Source organism: Pleurodeles waltl, chromosome 12, assembly GCF_031143425.1.
Source record: "Pleurodeles waltl isolate 20211129_DDA chromosome 12, aPleWal1.hap1.20221129, whole genome shotgun sequence".
Lineage (NCBI taxonomy): Eukaryota > Metazoa > Chordata > Amphibia > Caudata > Salamandridae > Pleurodeles > Pleurodeles waltl.
This window is the reverse complement of record NC_090451.1, coordinates 699,164,455-699,182,536: the sequence shown is the minus strand read 5'-3', so window position 1 is coordinate 699,182,536 and position 18,082 is coordinate 699,164,455. Positions and strand designations below refer to the sequence as shown.

The 18,082-nt window shown below is 46.2% G+C and overlaps 1 protein-coding gene across 1 annotated transcript in view; it reads right to left on the bottom strand.

Annotated features, from left to right (window-relative positions):
- Positions 1–1,455: 1,455 nt before the first annotated feature.
- LOC138266895 (IgGFc-binding protein-like) overlaps positions 1,456–18,082 on the bottom strand; it is a 169,982-nt gene continuing 153,355 nt past the window's right edge. Inside the window, exons 86-93 of the mRNA XM_069215627.1 lie at positions 17,890–18,051; positions 17,021–17,151; positions 14,502–14,701; positions 13,328–13,466; positions 11,291–11,470; positions 6,975–7,068; positions 5,984–6,039; positions 1,456–2,936 (exon numbers count right to left, since the gene is read on the bottom strand). Coding sequence (XP_069071728.1) covers positions 2,887–2,936; positions 5,984–6,039; positions 6,975–7,068; positions 11,291–11,470; positions 13,328–13,466; positions 14,502–14,701; positions 17,021–17,151; positions 17,890–18,051 — 1,012 coding nt within the window. The 3' untranslated portion in view covers positions 1,456–2,886. The remainder of the gene's footprint in view (positions 2,937–5,983; positions 6,040–6,974; positions 7,069–11,290; positions 11,471–13,327; positions 13,467–14,501; positions 14,702–17,020; positions 17,152–17,889; positions 18,052–18,082) is intronic.

Sequence of the window (18,082 nt, the reverse complement as noted above, 5' to 3'; positions counted from 1 at the left end):
GTTTTGCTACTACTTTAAAAGGCCAACTTTACGGTATTGTGTTGCAGTCCAAGGCCTTCTTGGGGACATTCGGTGCTCAAAGCCACACATGTACCGATGTGTCAAGACTGAAGACCTACTCTGGCGCATTGTGTCCAACTTAACAGACTTGAGCAACCCCAGCAGGCAAGCGTGCAGCCGCGTTCAGCAAATAACGGCTCCTACTATAATCAGCGGCATCACAGGAAGTGAGATCACAGGAAGCTGTTACACATGCCCACAATAAGCATACAATCACCATTATAACTTCAAACTAAATACAAAGACCTAAACATTTCTGAACTGAATACCTATCATCTACAATTTTACTCAGTTGTTAGAAGTACTCCTCATATCCCTCAAATTAACACCACCACCACAAAAGGGAGTTGATTTCATGTGGTGTGATAGAAATACACATAAAACACTTTCTCTCCAAAGTCACTGACATTGCCCCTGATAGGGAATAAGTAGCTTTCTGTGAAAATACAGTGTGCACAGATATATCTATGTCAACCATCAAGTAGGTGAAAGGTAAACCAACCAAATGTAATAGGGGCCTGAGAAGGCAGACTGTAACCAGACAACTCTATTGCACTAGGATATGTGGAGAAGAAAAGGGCTGACAGGGTGGAATGTAAAGTGCCTGGTTCAGCCACTGGGGTGGGTGTGACAATGACATCATCCGAACTTTTTAAAACTATTATACGTAACTTGACCCCAATTTCAACCCTGACAATTAATTAACATTGAAGTTATGATTAAATAAAATGTCCATCTTATAACTACCCTTCGCCTAAATTATTTTTAATTACATTTTAATGAAGACTAATTCTTAAACTAACCAGTCTACAACCATAGCCCTTAATTTGAGTTAAATACATTTATATAATTACATTTAACCCACAGTTCTATGTAAAACAGCCCTTAAACTAAAACCAATGAATATAAGTAATTAACCTATACACTTGCTAACTTGATAATATTACATTAACTACCACCTAAATTAAATAGTATTATTGTTACCTAAGTCAATGGAGTGGTAATCAGAGTTACAGTAATCCGTGTAGTTGTTACTTTGACAACTGCCTCGCATACAGTAGGGACAAACCACAGGCAAAATATATGTCACATGTAAATATCTCCCTACAACATTCACTTCACAAAGCAACCATAATGACTTTCCTTAATTCACATGTGTTTATTTACTGTTACAACTCCAGTCCTACCATATTTTGGGACACAATTTCCATGGAGGATTTAGCTGAATCTCAAAATATTTTTAAGGAGATGTTTATTTGTGGTATGTACCTCAGCAATAATTGTTTGAGTCAATTCGAGAGGTTTGCAGCCAGCTACCTCCTCTGCCCACCCCTGCCACCTCCTCAACCTTAGTCAATGTCCTCCCTAGACACCAAACAGGAGACGAAAGGCCAGTGAGTATAAATTGCTTTATTCGCAGTGCATTGACTGATTGCTCAATTTACAAACTATTATTACAATTACAATCTTACGAAAACATTGCATCGCACATAAGTTAAGGAAGGTTAAGAAAAATGCCCACCCCTGTTCTGCGGGGAACTGTTTTTATTCACATATGTAGAACTCCCCCCCTACATACAGGACAGGCCCTTAGGTCAGGCTCACCCCTGTCTGTTTCTGTTTATAAAGTGCATTGTTTACCTTGTAGGTTTGAGAACTGCTGCCCCTACAACTGGAAAGGCCTCAACGTGCAGCTTGCTAGAAACAACTTGCTCAAATCATACAGGCTCAGGCTCCAAGGTCTTAGAGGAAGCAGAGCTAACCCTCAGCTTATACATATCATACATTCAGAGCTATCCCGCGGTTTACAAAGGTCTTACAGGTCCAGGTCTAAAACAACATAGCTAATCTCTGGTTTACAAAGAACGTAACTGCTTTGGCCTACTGCTATTCCACAAGGTACATGTTTTATTAAGGGACAGCAGACCTACCCCTCAGGGCACAAGGTTTAGAGACCCAAACAATGGACCACATAGATAACCCCCCCCCACCAACCTCCCCCAAGGAAATCCTTCCAAGCTTCAGAGGGATCAAGAGACTGCAGCAGGAGAGCGCCCTCGGGGGGAGATGGTGTGCTTTGCAGCAGAGATTGAGTGGAGCTGTGACAGCAGAGTCTGAGTGGCACTGCTCAGCAGCAAAGATTAAGTAACATGGCCCTGTAACTGAGGCTGCCAGATTATTTCACATTAAACTAGAGTTGGTACATTCAGCAGCAGAGCTTAAGTTGGTACAATCAGCAGCAGAGCTTGAGTCGGTACATCCAGCAGCAGAGCTTGAGTCGGTACATCCAGCAGCAGAGCTTGAGTCGGTACATCCAGCAGCAGAGCTTGAGTCGGTACATCCAGCACCAAGCGTGAGTCGGTACATTCAGCAGCAGAGCTTGAGTCGATACAATCAGCAGCCGAGCTTGTGTTTGTGCATTCAGCAGCAGAGTCTAAGTCAGTACATTCAGCAGCGGAGCTTGAGTCGGTACATCCAGCAGCAGAGCTTGAATCAGTGGGATGACCAGCAGAGGGTAGTTTCAGTAATTTGCAACACAATCAGTTGGAGATCTCTGCTGCAGAGGATGTCTTGACTGTTCAACAGCAGAGTTAAAGTTCGAAGTACAGCTCTGTGGTCTTTTAGTTGAAGTGCTGTGAGGGACAGGTTGAGCTGAAGTGCCCTATCACAGAGGCTGGATTGAAGTGCTCGGACGCAGTGGTTAAACCGATCTGCTGTGACACGGAGATTGAGTTGTACTACATAATGGTGTAGATCCATCCACTGAGGAGGGGACGTCCTTTAATGCTTCTAGAGACACAGAAGACTCTGGAAGAGTTGCTGCTTTCAAAACCGAGTGAGCGTCTCAGGCGGGAAATCCGCATGCTCATTGTGCACTGGAATAAGAAGAGGGTAAAGTTAGGTACAAAAAGGACTTCTGTGCAGAAAAGAGTGAGACCATAAGGTGAGGGAGGAAAAGGAGCAGACAGGGAGGAAAATTTAACATCTGTGAAAAGCACCCGCAGATGATCAGGGGTGTGGAGAGGCGACAGGATAAATAGAAACAAGAGACCACTAGGCTAGAGACAAAAAGAGATCCTTTGTGGGTAGGCTGGAAAGGGGGCAAACATGCTTCGTTTGTATTCTGGGAGCTACTAATAAGAGTGTCCCCTGTATTGATTTGCTCCAAACTGGAACTGCCTGGATGTTGCACCTGCAGGGTAAGACCAGCCCATAGGGCAATCTGATGGTGTCCGACGGGCTGGTCAGAAAGGTCACTGAGTGGGCCGCTTTCTTGGCTGTTTATGGGTCTGTTTTATAGTCTGCTGGGCTGATTTGTACAGTTGATTTTCCTGACAGTAAAACACATATTGATGGCTGCAAGCTCAAATTCATGCAGTCTTGAGCACCTTACAAAGCACCTATAACATGTCTTTAAAAGTTGAAAACTCCCCCCTTTGCAAACATGGGTCATTTTGAGCTATCTAATTCACTAAAGGGGCCACTTTGATTTTGGCGCTCTGGTCTATTTTCTGTCCCAGTCCGACCCTGTGCACATGTGCCAGGATCACTCAGTTTACACTTATGCTAATAGAGTTTTGCTTTTCTATTTACCAATGTTTATTATTTGCTCTTCTCTTTCCTACGTTTTCCTGCGGTACTAGAGAAATCGGCGAAACTCTTGCCCCAAAGTGCTGGACACTCTCTTTCCCTCCTAACGCATACACAGTATCAGAACAGTGGCAAGAAACACATTGGTGCCAGAACCTGACATAAAGCCCTGAAAGTAGGACAAGGTGGCATCTTGTTACCTCTTATCGCAGGTTGCAAATGGAGCTACTCAAGATGGAAGAAAAAGTTACTTTTCTGTAACTACAGTTCTCCAGCATTGATATCTTTCGACGATTATGTGCTAGACTAGAATGTCCACTGCTGAACACACACCACTACTAAAGACCTAGATTTTAACACATTACTCTATGTAGTTTATCCATCTCGCTGTGTGTATCCACAACTCACATATTGAGCCCTATCCTTAGAGGTTTCTTCATATGGTATACTGTTATGTAACCCAAAATCAATAACACTGAACTTGGAGACAGGAGGGTTGCATGTTCATCGCCCCTTGCTTCTATCTTTGTCCGTGTTTTGTTTCCTCTAGCTGTTTTGACTTCTTCTTGCTTTGAAATGCCTGGCTTCCGATTGGCTCTTTTCTCCTTCCCAATATCAGGAGGAGTTTGTTGCCTTGCTTATGTCTCCAGTACTTATCACCACTGCATTCAAATGCTGCAAGACTCTCCAGGTGGTTTTTCCCTTTTGTTAGATTTTCTCCTACATGGGACCATTTTAGGAGACATGTGACACCTCTCCCTCTCACTACAATGTTCAGTGCAGGTTGGCACTGTGGATACTGGGAGTGTCCACCTTTCCTTGGGCAACCGTGAAAACTCAGCAGACCTTTTCGGTATCCAGTCCTCGACAGAACACTCCTGAATTACACAGGTATTCAACAGCCTTGCTTTGAGGCTCAAAAGGGTAGCTTGAGATGGACATCCTGCTCCTTTTTCCTCAACAGGACAGAGCGCCTTAAATCTGTCTGAAGCTTCAAGAACCAGAACAACTGGACCTTGAGCTGAACACTATTAGGAGGCTGAAAGGATGCCACTATGATCATTTTGCAATTCCTCTTTTGATTTTGTAAATGAACATGGGGGATCAGAGGACAATTGTAAACAAATATCCTTGGTCGCTGACACATTACTGAAAACATCCCCTCCTTAGTTCTTGGCTGTTGCCGGCCATAGGGACCCGCTCCTGAGTTGGAATTCACAATCTCTTGAACATGTCCTTTGTTTAGGCTTCCGTAGCTGCTATTTGCAGCATGCCAGTCATTCCCTGCCAAGCTAATATGTGAGATAGTTTTATAGGCCAGGAATTTGTTTAATAGATATGGTCACTATGTGAGCAAATTGCCTGAACCTGCATCTCCAAAGGAACACAATTAAGCTTTATATCACCTTGATTTATCAGTAAAATACAAATGTTTGCACTGTAGGTGAGGTCCTCAGGCTTGATGCAGTCTGCCACAGAGATCACAGTTGACGCCAGAGTTATAATACAAAAGAAGTTTTCTTTTCTGGACTTCGGATTTTGTGGTCAACTTCCGTAACCGCAGGCCCTCATCAGAGAGCTGCCCAAAGACCCAGAGAAAAGGCCTGAAGCTATGACCACTCCAGAGGCATGCCGCTCAACAACAAGGTCTGTAATAACACAGTTGCCTCTATAAGGCATCAATCACAGGCGAACCCCTTAGATGCACCAACACCAGGCTTTCTCACAACCCCCACAGTACCAAAAGCCATAGAGATGATAACATGTCATCGTCCAAGATGCTGCAAGAACATCACTGAAATAAGGTCCAGGCCACTGGCACAGAATTGGACAATGGCAGCCATTATCAACTCAACCTTGACAACGCGACACAGACACCCTCTAGTGCAATATGTAAAACCTAACTATGCACTTGCAAGCCAACTCAAGATGCTATGACTTTACGTCAACAAAAGTGTGCGCTATACAAGAAGCGTTTTACAAAAGTAGAATCACTCTTTAGAAAACCAGGTCAAGTTGTAACCATTTGGACACATAAAGGGCTTGGTACCTAGACTAGTCAACTGCCTGCCCTTCCCTCGGGCTCTAGCCCCTCTAGTTAAATAAAACTTTCTAACCTTGGGTGCAGTCTTAAAGGGGTTCAGTTAGAACTCCAGATTTGTGCCCCAACCCCTCTTCTAAATCCTTTTTTTCATATGTTCGTGCAGTTTTAAGAGGACTCAGTTAGAACATCTGAGCCCTTCTCTGCCTCCTGCCCTGAAGGCTCCTTTTCCTGTCTTGGATCCAGTCTTAAGGGGGCATCTTTAAAGCCCTAGAGCCCTACTTTACTCACTCTCATCTTGCTTGGTGTCGTGAAGCTTCATTTTATCTATTTTCCAGACTTTTTTGCTGTTAAAGAAAACAAATGTGCAAATAATTAGTTGAAAATCTCAGAAGAAAACATCAAATCACAGAACACAAAATCCTGAAGCAAAGTTGATATGGGGAGTGAGGCAATGAAAATGTTTCGAATTAGAAATGTTTTATTTATTCTTGAATCAATCTCTACCTTCTGCTCAGAGGAATACTATCGAGAAAGCAGTCAGCAAATGAGGAATTATTATTAAAATTTGATTTGGTCAAATGCAGATTGGGACACATGGGAGCATTTAATAAAGCTATTTGCAACATGGTCCTTTCATCATTGGGATAAAGTAAAAACTCAAGCCTGTAGCACACACAAACTCTAGCGTGAAGTGCATGCAGACTCCTGCCCACAGTGCAAGCAGATTCATGCCCACGGCGCACACAGACTCCTGCCCACGGCGCACACAGACTCCTGCGTGAGGTGCATGCCTAATCCTGCCCACCGCACACACAGGGCCTTGCCCATGGGGGGCACACAGACTCCTGCGTGAGGTGCATGCAGAATCCTGCCCATGGGGCGCACAGGGCCTTGCCCATGGGGCACACACAGACTCCTGCGTGAGGTGCATACAGAATCCTGCCTACGGCACTCACAGGGCCTTGCCCATGGGGCACACACAGACTCCAGCATGAGGTACATGCAGAATCCTGCCCATGGCACAGAGTATCATGTGGCTCACATCGATGCCAGCCTGCAGAGCACACAGACACCAGTCTGCAGCAAGTACACATTGTTTCCAATGTCATACATCGAATTCTGCCCACGGTAGACACTGGCCCTGCTCACGGCGCACACAGACTCCTGCCCACGGCACACAGACCCATGGCTGGCCGAAGGACCCGCCCACATCTCGCACTCCTCTGCACGTGACACACGCAGCACACGTCGGTCAGGGGTGCGGCGCGTGCTACATTACCTGACTCTGCGCCGGTACAGGCAGACCCCGGCGATGGCGAGCAGGATGACGGCGATGGGCACCAGCACTCCGATGAGGATGATCACCAGGTTATCTGCAAAGTGATGTTATCGGTTAGTCTAGTGCTTACTACGATATGCAAGGTCTCTTAGCGCTTTAGGGATAAGGACACCCTTTATATTATCTTGGGCAGAGGTTCCCAACTGGGGGTCCGCAAAGCCAGCCGGGAGGGTCCGCAACTAATACACAAATTAAGTAATATGCACCAATTATTAAAGTATTTACAAATAAAGAAGTACAATTTACAATTGAACATTTGTAACCATTCTGTAAATATGATGGACCTGAAGTTGGAGGCTAAAAATTGAGTTTTTATCCTCAGTTTGATTCATCGGAGCAATGCAAGTGCGTCAAACAGGGTATACTGCGACGAGTGGCATTACATTTGTTTTGAACAGCCTAACCTTCCCATGAAAATGTAGGTTTCTATGATGTTTGTTATTAAAAATAATATTGCATAATTTGTATATCTGTTTGATTAAGGCTTGTTTTTGTATTTTTCATATTTTATTCTTTTGCGGTTCAAATGATCGAAAATGCCTAGGTCAGGGTCACCAACTTCCAGTGATGACTCAGTGGGGGTGCCCGAATTCCAATGATGATTCAGTGGGGGCCAGTGCTTAATTTGTGCTTGTTGTTTCTGGTGCGGGGCACGGTCACTCATTTTTGAGGTCCGGCGCTTATTCTTCTGCCTCAAGGAAATATTGCGGGCAAAAGACACATATGGTAAAGACGGAGTAAGAGAAAAACCAAAAAAAGTCACAACGGGAGAGCCCCCGGGTCCAGCAATGATTGAAGTGGGGTTTCACAGAGGTCAAAAGGTCAAGAACCACTGATCTAGGGTACCGGCTGACCGGAGCTCTAGAGCCTTTTCTGGGATCCATGCATGTGTTGATTCTCCTGGCAACACACTTGTAGGGATGGCGGCCACGTGCCACTCTGTACTCTGGTGCATGCTGGGATCTGCAAACATTTGACAATTCGCTTGCCCTTCTTTCACCAGCCCCCCCAAGACACTTCAGGCACCTTTGTCGACGACACTAGGCCAATTCACTTTCTTCGCCTTCATAGGTCTCTTTCCTTCTTGTTAGTCACACCATACTCTGCAAACTAGAGCACAAAGTGCACACCGTGGCCTACAGCAACACACTAACACCTGCCCCAGTGCATTCTGGAGTTTGTAGTCTCATGTTGATCCCTCTCTGATGCATTGTGGAGCCCACAGGCCTGTATTTACCTCACCCTCGTGTATTCTGTAACATGTAGTTCTATACTTTACCTCACCCTGGTGCATCCTGGAAAACATAGTTCTGTTCTTTACCTCACCCTAGTGCATTCTGGGACATGTAGTTCTGTACTTTATCCCACCCTCATGCATTCTGGACCATGTAGTTCTGTACTTTACCTCACCCTCGTGCATTCTGGAACATGTAGTTCTGTACTTTACCTCACCCTCGTGCATTCTGGAACATGTAGCTCTGTACTTTACCTCACCCTCGTGCATTAAGGCACATGTAGTTCTGTACTTTACCTCACCCTCGTGCATTCTGGAACATATCGTTCTGTACTTTACCTAACCCTCGTGCATTCTGGAACATGTAGTTCTGTACTTTACCTCACCCTCGTGCATTCTGGAACATGTTGTTCTGTACTTTACCTAACCCGCCTGCATTCTGGAGCATCTAGTTCTATACTTTACCTCACCTTGGTGCATCCTGGAACATGTAGTTCTGTACTTTACCTCACCCTCGTGCATTCTGGGACATGTAGTTCTGTACTTTAATTCACCCTCGTGAATTCTGGAGCATCTAGATCTGTACTTTATCACATCGTCATGCATTCTGGACCATGTAGGTCTGTACTTTACTTCACTGTCATGCATTCTGGAACATATAGTTCTGTACTTTACCTCACCCTCGTGCATTCTGGAACATGTAGTTCTGTACTTTACCTCACTCTTGTGCATTCTGGAACATGTAGCTCTGTACTTTACCTCACCCTCGTGCATTAAGGAACATGTAGTTCTGTACTTCACCTCACCCTCGAGCATTCTGGAACATGTCGTTCTGTACTTTACCTAACCCTCGTGAATTCTGAACCATGTAGTTCTGTACTTTACGCCATTGTCATGCATTCTGGAACATGTAGTTCTGTACTTTCTCACCCTCATGCATTCTGGAGCCTCTACTTCTCTACTTTATCCCACCCTCATGCATTCTGGACCATGTAGTTCTGTACTTTACCTCACCATCGTGCATTCTGGAACATGTAGCTCTGTACTATACCTCACCCTCATGCATTAAGGAACATGTCGTTCTGTACTTTACCTCACCCTCGTGCATTCTGGAGCATCTAGTTCTGTACTTTACCTCACCCTCGTGCATTCTGGAACATGTTGTGCTGTACTTTACCCAACCCTTGTGCATTCTGGAGCCTCTAGCTCTGTACTTTATCCCACCCTCATGCATTCTGGACCATGTAGTTCTGTACTTCACCTGTCATGCATTCTGGAACATTTAGTTCTGTACTTTAGCTCACCCTCGTGCATTCTGAAACATGTAGTTCTGTACTTTACCTCACCCTCGTGCATTCTGGAGCATCTAGTTCTGTACTTTATCCCACCCTCATGCATTCTGGACCATGTGGTTCTGTACTTTACCTCACTCTCGTGCATTCTGGAACATGTAGCTCTGTACTTTACCTCACCATTGTGCATTCTGGAACATGTAGTTCCTTACTTTATCCCACCCTCATGCATTCTGGAACATGTAGTTATGTACTTTACTACACTCATGTATTATAGATCATGAAGTCACGTGGTTAGCAGCTGATTATGCTCTGTGGCATGTACTCCACCCCTCCTTGCATTCCCAATGCCTTTTGGGACTTGTAATTTTGTGTGTATGGCTGCCGCTGACATATTCAGGGGCTGGAAGCTGCTTTAAGCCACTCCCACCAGGTTGGATGAGGAAGGCCAGTGATGATGAAGGCCAAAGTGCCAGTTGCTAATGTTTGTAGGCGGGAGTGCACTTCACTGTGGCCTGGCGATAGCTTTTTCTCTGGCAGAGATGTCTCTGATGGACACAGCTCTTACAGAGGAAACTGCTTTACCACTGCTTTCTGGGGGGTCATACTGTACCGCCTGTTCCTACATCAGGCGCGGAGTAAATGCTTTCCCTGCTGCCTCCTGGGCAGACTGAGAAAGCCTCGATTCTTACTGAAGCACCACACACACTGAGCAGGATCTGATGGGAATAGACCCCTGCCCCGATGCCGCAGGAAATGCTAAACCCAGAAGTGACACCTGAACCTTCAGCACAGTAACATGGCTGCCAGGTCTCCCTGGTCCATGCGTGGGGTGCTGGTCCAGCTTTTTTTGTTGGAATTCTGGGACTTGTAGTCCTTTTTTTATTATGGAATAAAAACACTACAAGTCCCAGAGCAAAAGAAAAAACCTGGAATGGGCCTGCACCTCACGCACGGACCTAGGAAATGTGATAGAGCTGCAATAATATTCTAAAGGTGCCTTTGAATTCTCCTAATCCAACATTTCCTTCTGACACTGGAGGTCTTTACAGGCATCGAAGTCGGGCCCTCTGGTCGCTTCCCTACATATACGCCTAAGGCAGAGGTCTTCAAACTGGGGGGCGTGCCCCCCTTGTGGGTCCTCAAGTGATCCCAGGTGGGTGCCAAACTCTGGCCAAAAGAAATAATTTACAGATAACATGCCTTTGCTTTAAGCAGAAGCATGTTATTGCAGTTTTAAAAAGGTAACAGCACTTAACTGCAATGTTTAAATAGGTTTAGACCTATTTAAACATTGCTATCTTTCTAAAATTATTGTGAAAAATTCTGAGGGGGGCCCAATGATTTTTATTTTTCAACTGGGGGGGGCGCGGCATAAAAAAGTTTGAAAACCACTGGCCTTAGGGTTATAGAGGAGGTGTTTAATGCTGAGCACCAGCGGCAAGAGCGCAGGGCAACCTGCAGCTCCAGGGTAACTCCGGCCCAGCTGCATTTTGGGAATTAAAGTCCTTGCACTCATATCACACGAGATGCATTCTAACACCTACCTGGGGCATCTCCGGTGCTTTCGGGGGGTTTCAGCTCTCCACTTAAAAAGCTGGAAACGTCCTGCTCTCGGTAACAGTAAAACTAGACATGTCGCTGCACCGCAAGATATCCAGCCTCCCCGCTCCCAACCATGTACCACCCCCCCCGCCCGAAACAACTCTATTGTGCACCCCAAGACTTACCAGCTGGGTCTTCAGGGCCAGGGATAGCAGAGGGCCCCGGCGAGGGGCTGGGCGAGGGGCCAAAGAGATCATTCTCACACAGACCTCCGGTGTAACCCTGGTCGCAGACACAGGTGAAGCCCGCAGACTCCGGCAGGCAGGTGCCTCCGTTCTGGCAGGGGTTACTGAGGCATGGGCTGACTGTAGAAAGCAGAGGGAGACCAATCACAGATGTGAGAGAGAAGAGGGAAACCAATCACAGATTGAGAGAGAGAGAGAAGAGGGAAACCAATCAAGGATGTGAGAGAAGCAGAGGGAAACCAATCACAGACGTGAGAGAAATAGAGGGGGAACCAATGACAGATGTGAGAGAAGAAGGGGGGAACCAATCACAGATATGTGAGAAGAAGGGGAAAACCAAGCACAGATGTGAGAGAAGATGGGGGAAAACAAGCACAGATGTGAGAAGAAGAGGGAAACTAATCACAGGGGGGAGAGAAGGGGGAAACAAATCACAGATTTGAGAGAAGGGGAAACCAATCACAGTTGTGAGAGATGAGGGACAGCAATCAGAGCTGTGAGATAAGAAGAGGGAAACCAATCACTTCTGTGAGAAGAAGAAGGAAACCACTCACAGCTGTAAGATAAGAAGAGTGAAGCTAATGACAGCTGTGAGAGAAGAAGAGGGAAACCAATCACAGATGTGAGAGAAGAGGGAAACCAATCATAGATGTGAGAGAAGCAGAGGGAAACCAATCACAGCTGTGAGAGAAGAAGAGGGAAACCAATCATGGATGTGAGATAAGAAGAGGGAAACCAATCACAGATGTGAAAGAAGCAGAGGGAAACCAATCACAGATGTGAGGTAAGAAGAGGGAAGCTAATCATTGCTGTGAGATAAGAAGAAGGAAACCAATCACAGCTGCGAGAGAAGAAGAGGGAAATCAATCACACATGTGAGAAGAAGGAAATCACTCACTGCTGTAAGAGAAGAAGAGGAAAACCAATCACAGCTATGAGATAAGAAGGAAACCAATCACACCTGTGAAACAAGATGGGAGAACCAATCACAGCTGTGAGAGAAGACAGGGAAACCAATCACAGCTGTGAGGTAAGAGGAGAGAAAACAATTGTAGCTGTGAGAGAGAAGAGGGATGCCAATCACTGCTGTGAGAGAAAAAGGAAAACAATCACTGCTGTGAGAGAAGAAGAGTGAAACTAATCACTGCTTGAGATAACAAGAGGGAAACCAATCACTCGTGTGAGATATGAAGACGGAAAACCAATCACTGCTGTGAGTTAGAAGGGGGAAAACAATCACACCTGTGAGAAAAGATGGGAGAACCAATCACACCTGTGAGAGAATAGAGAAACCAATCACTGCTGTGAGAGAAGAAGAGGGAAGCTAATCATTGCTATTAGAGAAGAGGGAAACCAATCACTGCCGTGAGAGAAGAGGGAAACCAATCACTGCCGTGAGAGAAGAGGGAAACCAATCACTGCTGTGAGAGAAGAGGGAAACCAATCACTGCTGTGAGAGAAGAGGGAAACCAATCACTGCTGTGAGAGAAGAGGGAAACCAATCCCTGCTGTGAGAGAAGAGGGAAACCAATCCCTGCTGTGAGAGAAGAGGGAAACCAATCCCTGCTGTGAGAGAAGAAGAGGGGAACTAATCAAAGCTGTGAGATAAGAAGGAAACCAATCACACCTGTGAGAGAAGATGAGGGGAACCAATCACACCTGTGAGAGAAGACGGGGAGACCAATCACAGCTCTGAGGTAATAAGAGGGGAAACCAATCACAACTGTGAGAGAAGAAGGGTAAACCATGCACATCTGCAAGAGAAGACGGGGAGAACCAATCAACTGCTGTGAGAGAAGAAGGAAAACCATCACAGTTGTGAGAGAAGAAGAGAGTAAACAAATTAACTCTGGTTCGCAGGACTTGTATGGGTATGTCCCTTAGGGCCTCAACCCTCATTGGTTGCTTTCCTTTGAATCCTAGAGGCTCACTCATTGGTTTGTGGTGGGGTGCCACCTGGTGAAGGTTCAAACTTACCTCGATAGCAGCCAAGGTTGAGGTTGTAGATGGCGCAGACCTCATTGGCCCCACATGAGGTTGGGGTGCATGAGACCACGTCTGTATTGGTGCATGTACAAAGCTTAGTGCAGTTCGTGTCGTAGAAAGTTTCGTTTATCTAAGGAGGGAGAAACAAAAATGATTTAAAAAAAAGGTGTGGTCTTTGAATGAAATTACCAGAGGCCTAGGCAAAGCAAGAAGGAGTAAGGAATTTTCAGAGAGGAAGGAGGGGCCCTTGAGGCCTATGCAGAGAGAGGAGAGGCACTAGAGGGTTATGCAGAGAAAGGTGGGGTTCTTGAGCAGTGTGCAGTGAGAAGTGGTGTGCTGCAGACCTCCTTAGATACAGGAGGCCATGATAATGAGTGGATGTCTGCTGAGAGACCTCAAGAGAGAGAGGGATCTGGGACTGATGAGAGACCTCAAGAGAGAGGGGGATCTGGGACTTTATTGTGGCACTGAGGGTCTGTACAGAGAAAGGAGGGGTGCTGGAGGTCTAGGTAGAAAGAAGAGGGGGCAAGAGGCTTATGTAGATAGGAGAGATGCAGGAGACCTATGAGGAAGATGAGGGACAAAGGAGGCTTATGTAGAGAGGGGAAGAAGGTTTGGAGAACTGGGTAGAGGAGATACCAAGGGACAAGTGCAGCTGTGGAGAAGAAAGGGAGGTTGGGTGGGGAAAAGAAAGTGCAGGTGATGGGAGAGAAGAAAGGGGGGTGATGGGGAGAAAAATGCGGGGGAGATGTAAGGAGAGCAGACAAAGACTGTTTCTGCAGCTAAAGGCAGTAAAGAGGAGATGCAGAACTCTGGGAAGAACTGTCCAATGAAGACCCAGTACTACCCAAGGGACCTACAACTGCGCCGTGGAGACTTACAGCTGCCCATGGGGACCGTCCTCCTGGGCATGCAGATCTTCTAAACTGTGTCTCACAGGAAACAACTCCCAGCAGTATCTAAAGCCTGGTCTTCAAAAGATCCAACTGGTGCAAGCCAATTGCTGTCACCACCAAGGGTCATGGAGGCCTATAGACAAGGGCAGTGGCTGTCTCCTTGAGGAAACCCCAGCCAGTGAGCACTATCCCTTTAGGGTTAGCCTTGTTTACCCGTCCCCACCCCACCACAAAGATCACCCTCAGACGCCACCACTCACAGGACATACCGTGTAGTACTTGCTGTTGAAGAGGGCACCACACTGGCTGTAGGGCACGCAGTCAGGTCCGCTCAGCACGTACCCTTTCTCGCACTCGCAGCCCTCGACACATGGCTCGCTGCACTCAGACGCACTGGCCAAGTCGGCACAGGTGGCAGGGCACGCCGACATGCAGGGCTTGTAGGTACTGTGTGGCGGGCACGTCAGGGCTAGGGTTGAAAAAGGGCAGTGTTAGAAGGTAGTTGTGAACCTCACAGCCCTGCCTGAAGGTCTCAGGGGAGATCCAGGGGGTACAGGTACGCCCCAGCCTTTGATATACCCAACCTTCAGGAGACCCGAGCGTTTCAGCATACAGGAGAAATGGACAACCAACCTGAGATTGGCACAAGAGGCATAAATACAGGTAAAAGGCAACAAACAGGCACTAAATAAAATAATAGATTAACATCTACACGTAAGCTGACGCACAACTTGAAATGGGCATGAGACACAAATCAGCACAGGCACACTAGCCATGAAAGGGACTCAGACAAATCCATGTAACTAAAAATACCATCAAGGATGACGTGATGGGTGACTGATAATGGTACCAATATGTGCTGCTCAGCTGAAACTGGCTCTGAAGATAAGCGCTGGATAGCTGAATATGGCACTCCATCTCATGCGCGCTGTGCCGCTGAAAATGACATACCATGCTACAAGGGGGGATATTCACTGGGCGGCCCAAATTGGCACCAAGCATGATACATGCTAGGCAAACAAAAATGGTCCCAGGCATCGTACATGGTGCTGCTAAAAATGTCACCGAATATGATACATGGTGGGCAGATGAAAATGGTACTGAGAACGATATACACCGGACAACTGAATATTACCAAGAGGATGATATGCACCAGACGACAATATATGACTGAGGATATGTGCTGAGCAACTGAATGACTATGAGGATCACTTGAGCCAGAAAACTGAATATGACGGAGGATGATGTGGGCTGCATAACTGAATATGACCCCGAGGATGCTGCAATGGGCATCTGAATTGACTCCAAGGATATGTGCAGGGCTTCTGGAAATGGCTCTGAGGATGATATGTGCTGGAAAACTGAATATGACTCTGAGGATGATGTGCGTTAGATAACTGAAAAAGACTATGAGGAAGATATGGGCTGGACAACTGAATAGGACTCCGAAGATGATATGCACTGGACAACTGAATATGGTTTCGAGGAGGATATGCACTGGACAACTGAATATGTCTTGGAGGATGATAGGAATGTGCTGGACAACTGAATAAGACTGAGGATTTTGCACGCTAGATAACTGAATAGGACTCTGAGGGTGATATGTGCTGGGCAACTGAATATGGCTTTGAGGAGGATATGTGCTGGACAACTAAATAGGGCTCTGAGGAGGATATGCTCTGGAAAGCTAAATATCATTCTGAGAGTGATATTCAGTAGGCCGCTGACACTGGGACAAAAGTCTTGAATAAACATGCTCTTAATGGTGTTTGATGAACAAACTACCTCAGTAAAGTGAAATATTCTGAATATTTCTGTACTTTTCACTATGTACCCCCAATCGTGTGTGGTATAATACTCCTTGTTACTTCTATTTGGGTCACAAGTACTTCTGGTGTGCAAATCATCTATTCCATGGCCCCTACATACTGTTGGACTGCAGGATAACCTGTTATAGCCACCTATCCGACGTCTTCGTTGAAGGTACAGAGATCAACATAGACAACCCCACAGGATAAACATGACGCCGTTCAACCAAGACGCCCACTAAGACACAGGTTAACAGGCCTAAGCAAAGGACAGGAAATAGGTGTAGACAAAAAATACTACAAGAACAAAAAGCACACCAACACTGACATTGTCCAGCAGACTTTTATTGTTACCAACTGAACTGACTTTGGTAACCTCTGAAAGATGAAAGGTCTGAGTGGGCCCCTTCAGAGTAGAACCTATGACTATGAGGTCAAAGAGAGATCGGTGGATGGTGTGCATTAGTCCACAAAACGACCAGATCCAGCATATCCATATGATATACACTTAACCGTACACAGGAAGAAAAACACCACAGGCACACATACAGCTACAAAAGAACATAGATACAATGTACAGAATTAAAAAATAAACCCAGATACATAAAGGCATATATGGCCCAAAGGAACATGGGCACACAGACAAGCACATGGGCATAGACACTGGAAAGCACAGAAGACAAACACATGTCCAGACGTTTCAAAGCCCAGAAACCAACAGTCTGAAGAAACGTGGTTTTACCCCATGCTATTAGGCTTGAAAATGTGCCATTTTCAATAGTGTATTGCATAAACAATAGTTTGTAAACAGACAATTCAATGATCATTCCTCATCAAAGGCACATATTGACAAGGAGGGTAACTGCCAGACCTCTACCCTCGCTGTTCATCCCACCCACAACCATTTAAGATTAGCAGATCTCTTCCAGGTGTTACCACCCCACCTCAGACTCCCTTGACAGAGAGATAAAGTTTCTCACCACAGTTGGTTTCAGCTCTCCAGGATCTGAGGGACACCGCCTCCTCCTGGCAGGCCTGCACGTACGCCTCAAAGCTTAGGCACTTGAGCTCCGTGTCATTGTACAGGGCGCACAGGTCATAGACGCAGTTCCTGAGGGATGGACAGCAGAAATGGTTAAACTCTAGGTAGGACCAACCTCCCCGGAATCACAAACTTAAATATCTGGCTGGCCCGCTCCTCCACCTTTCATCCAACTCCTCAGAAAGAGTTGTGAAGCAAGAACAGTCAAGCACCTCCACAGAGTGGACCCTACAGTCTCAGGAGTCAAGAATTTGGCCTTCCAGTGGAAGGGAGCTTCTTCGGTATCGGCTGCTTTCCCATCATCTCACTGGACTGCTGCAGGTTCTCCAACTGGGGGCTTTGTCATCAAGGTCCTATCTAAAGATTGAAGACCACCAATGTATGGCCCTGTTCTACCAACTGCCACACATCTCTCCTCTATTGGAGACACCCTCCTTTACACCACGGAACACGGTAGCACGTGTACCTGGAGCCACAAACAGTCTGTACACTTCCATTTCCTGTCTCACCTTAGAACTTTATCTCCCTTCTTCCACATCTCTTGTCACAACCACTAAATTTGGTGTTCCACGATCAGTGGCTTCAGTAGTTGTCTTTTCTAGGACATGTGATCATCTGACAGCCAACAAGGAGAGTTGTTGCCTCCTGAGTGAACCGACATTCCCCCACTCTCTCCCACCATGACATATGCTGATTCTGCCGCAGCCTCCCACCTTTATAGAGGCCTTGGCATTTCTGAAAGTCTCTTTGCTTCCCTGTAGCCAGGCCAACAGACTCACACCCATGTTTAGCCTGCATGGTACTCACTCCTGAAACATGAGGGGCGGAACTTTTGCATGGCAGTCGCGGAAGGGCCCCTGAGGGTCTGAGATGGCTCCACAGAGATGTGTCCCATTCATGGCTTGCAGTTGCTCTTCCGTGCACTCTATCTCGAATCCTGTTTCTGGATCAGTATCCGTCACCTCTCGTCTAGTGAGAATCAAAGCAATTATATTTTTAA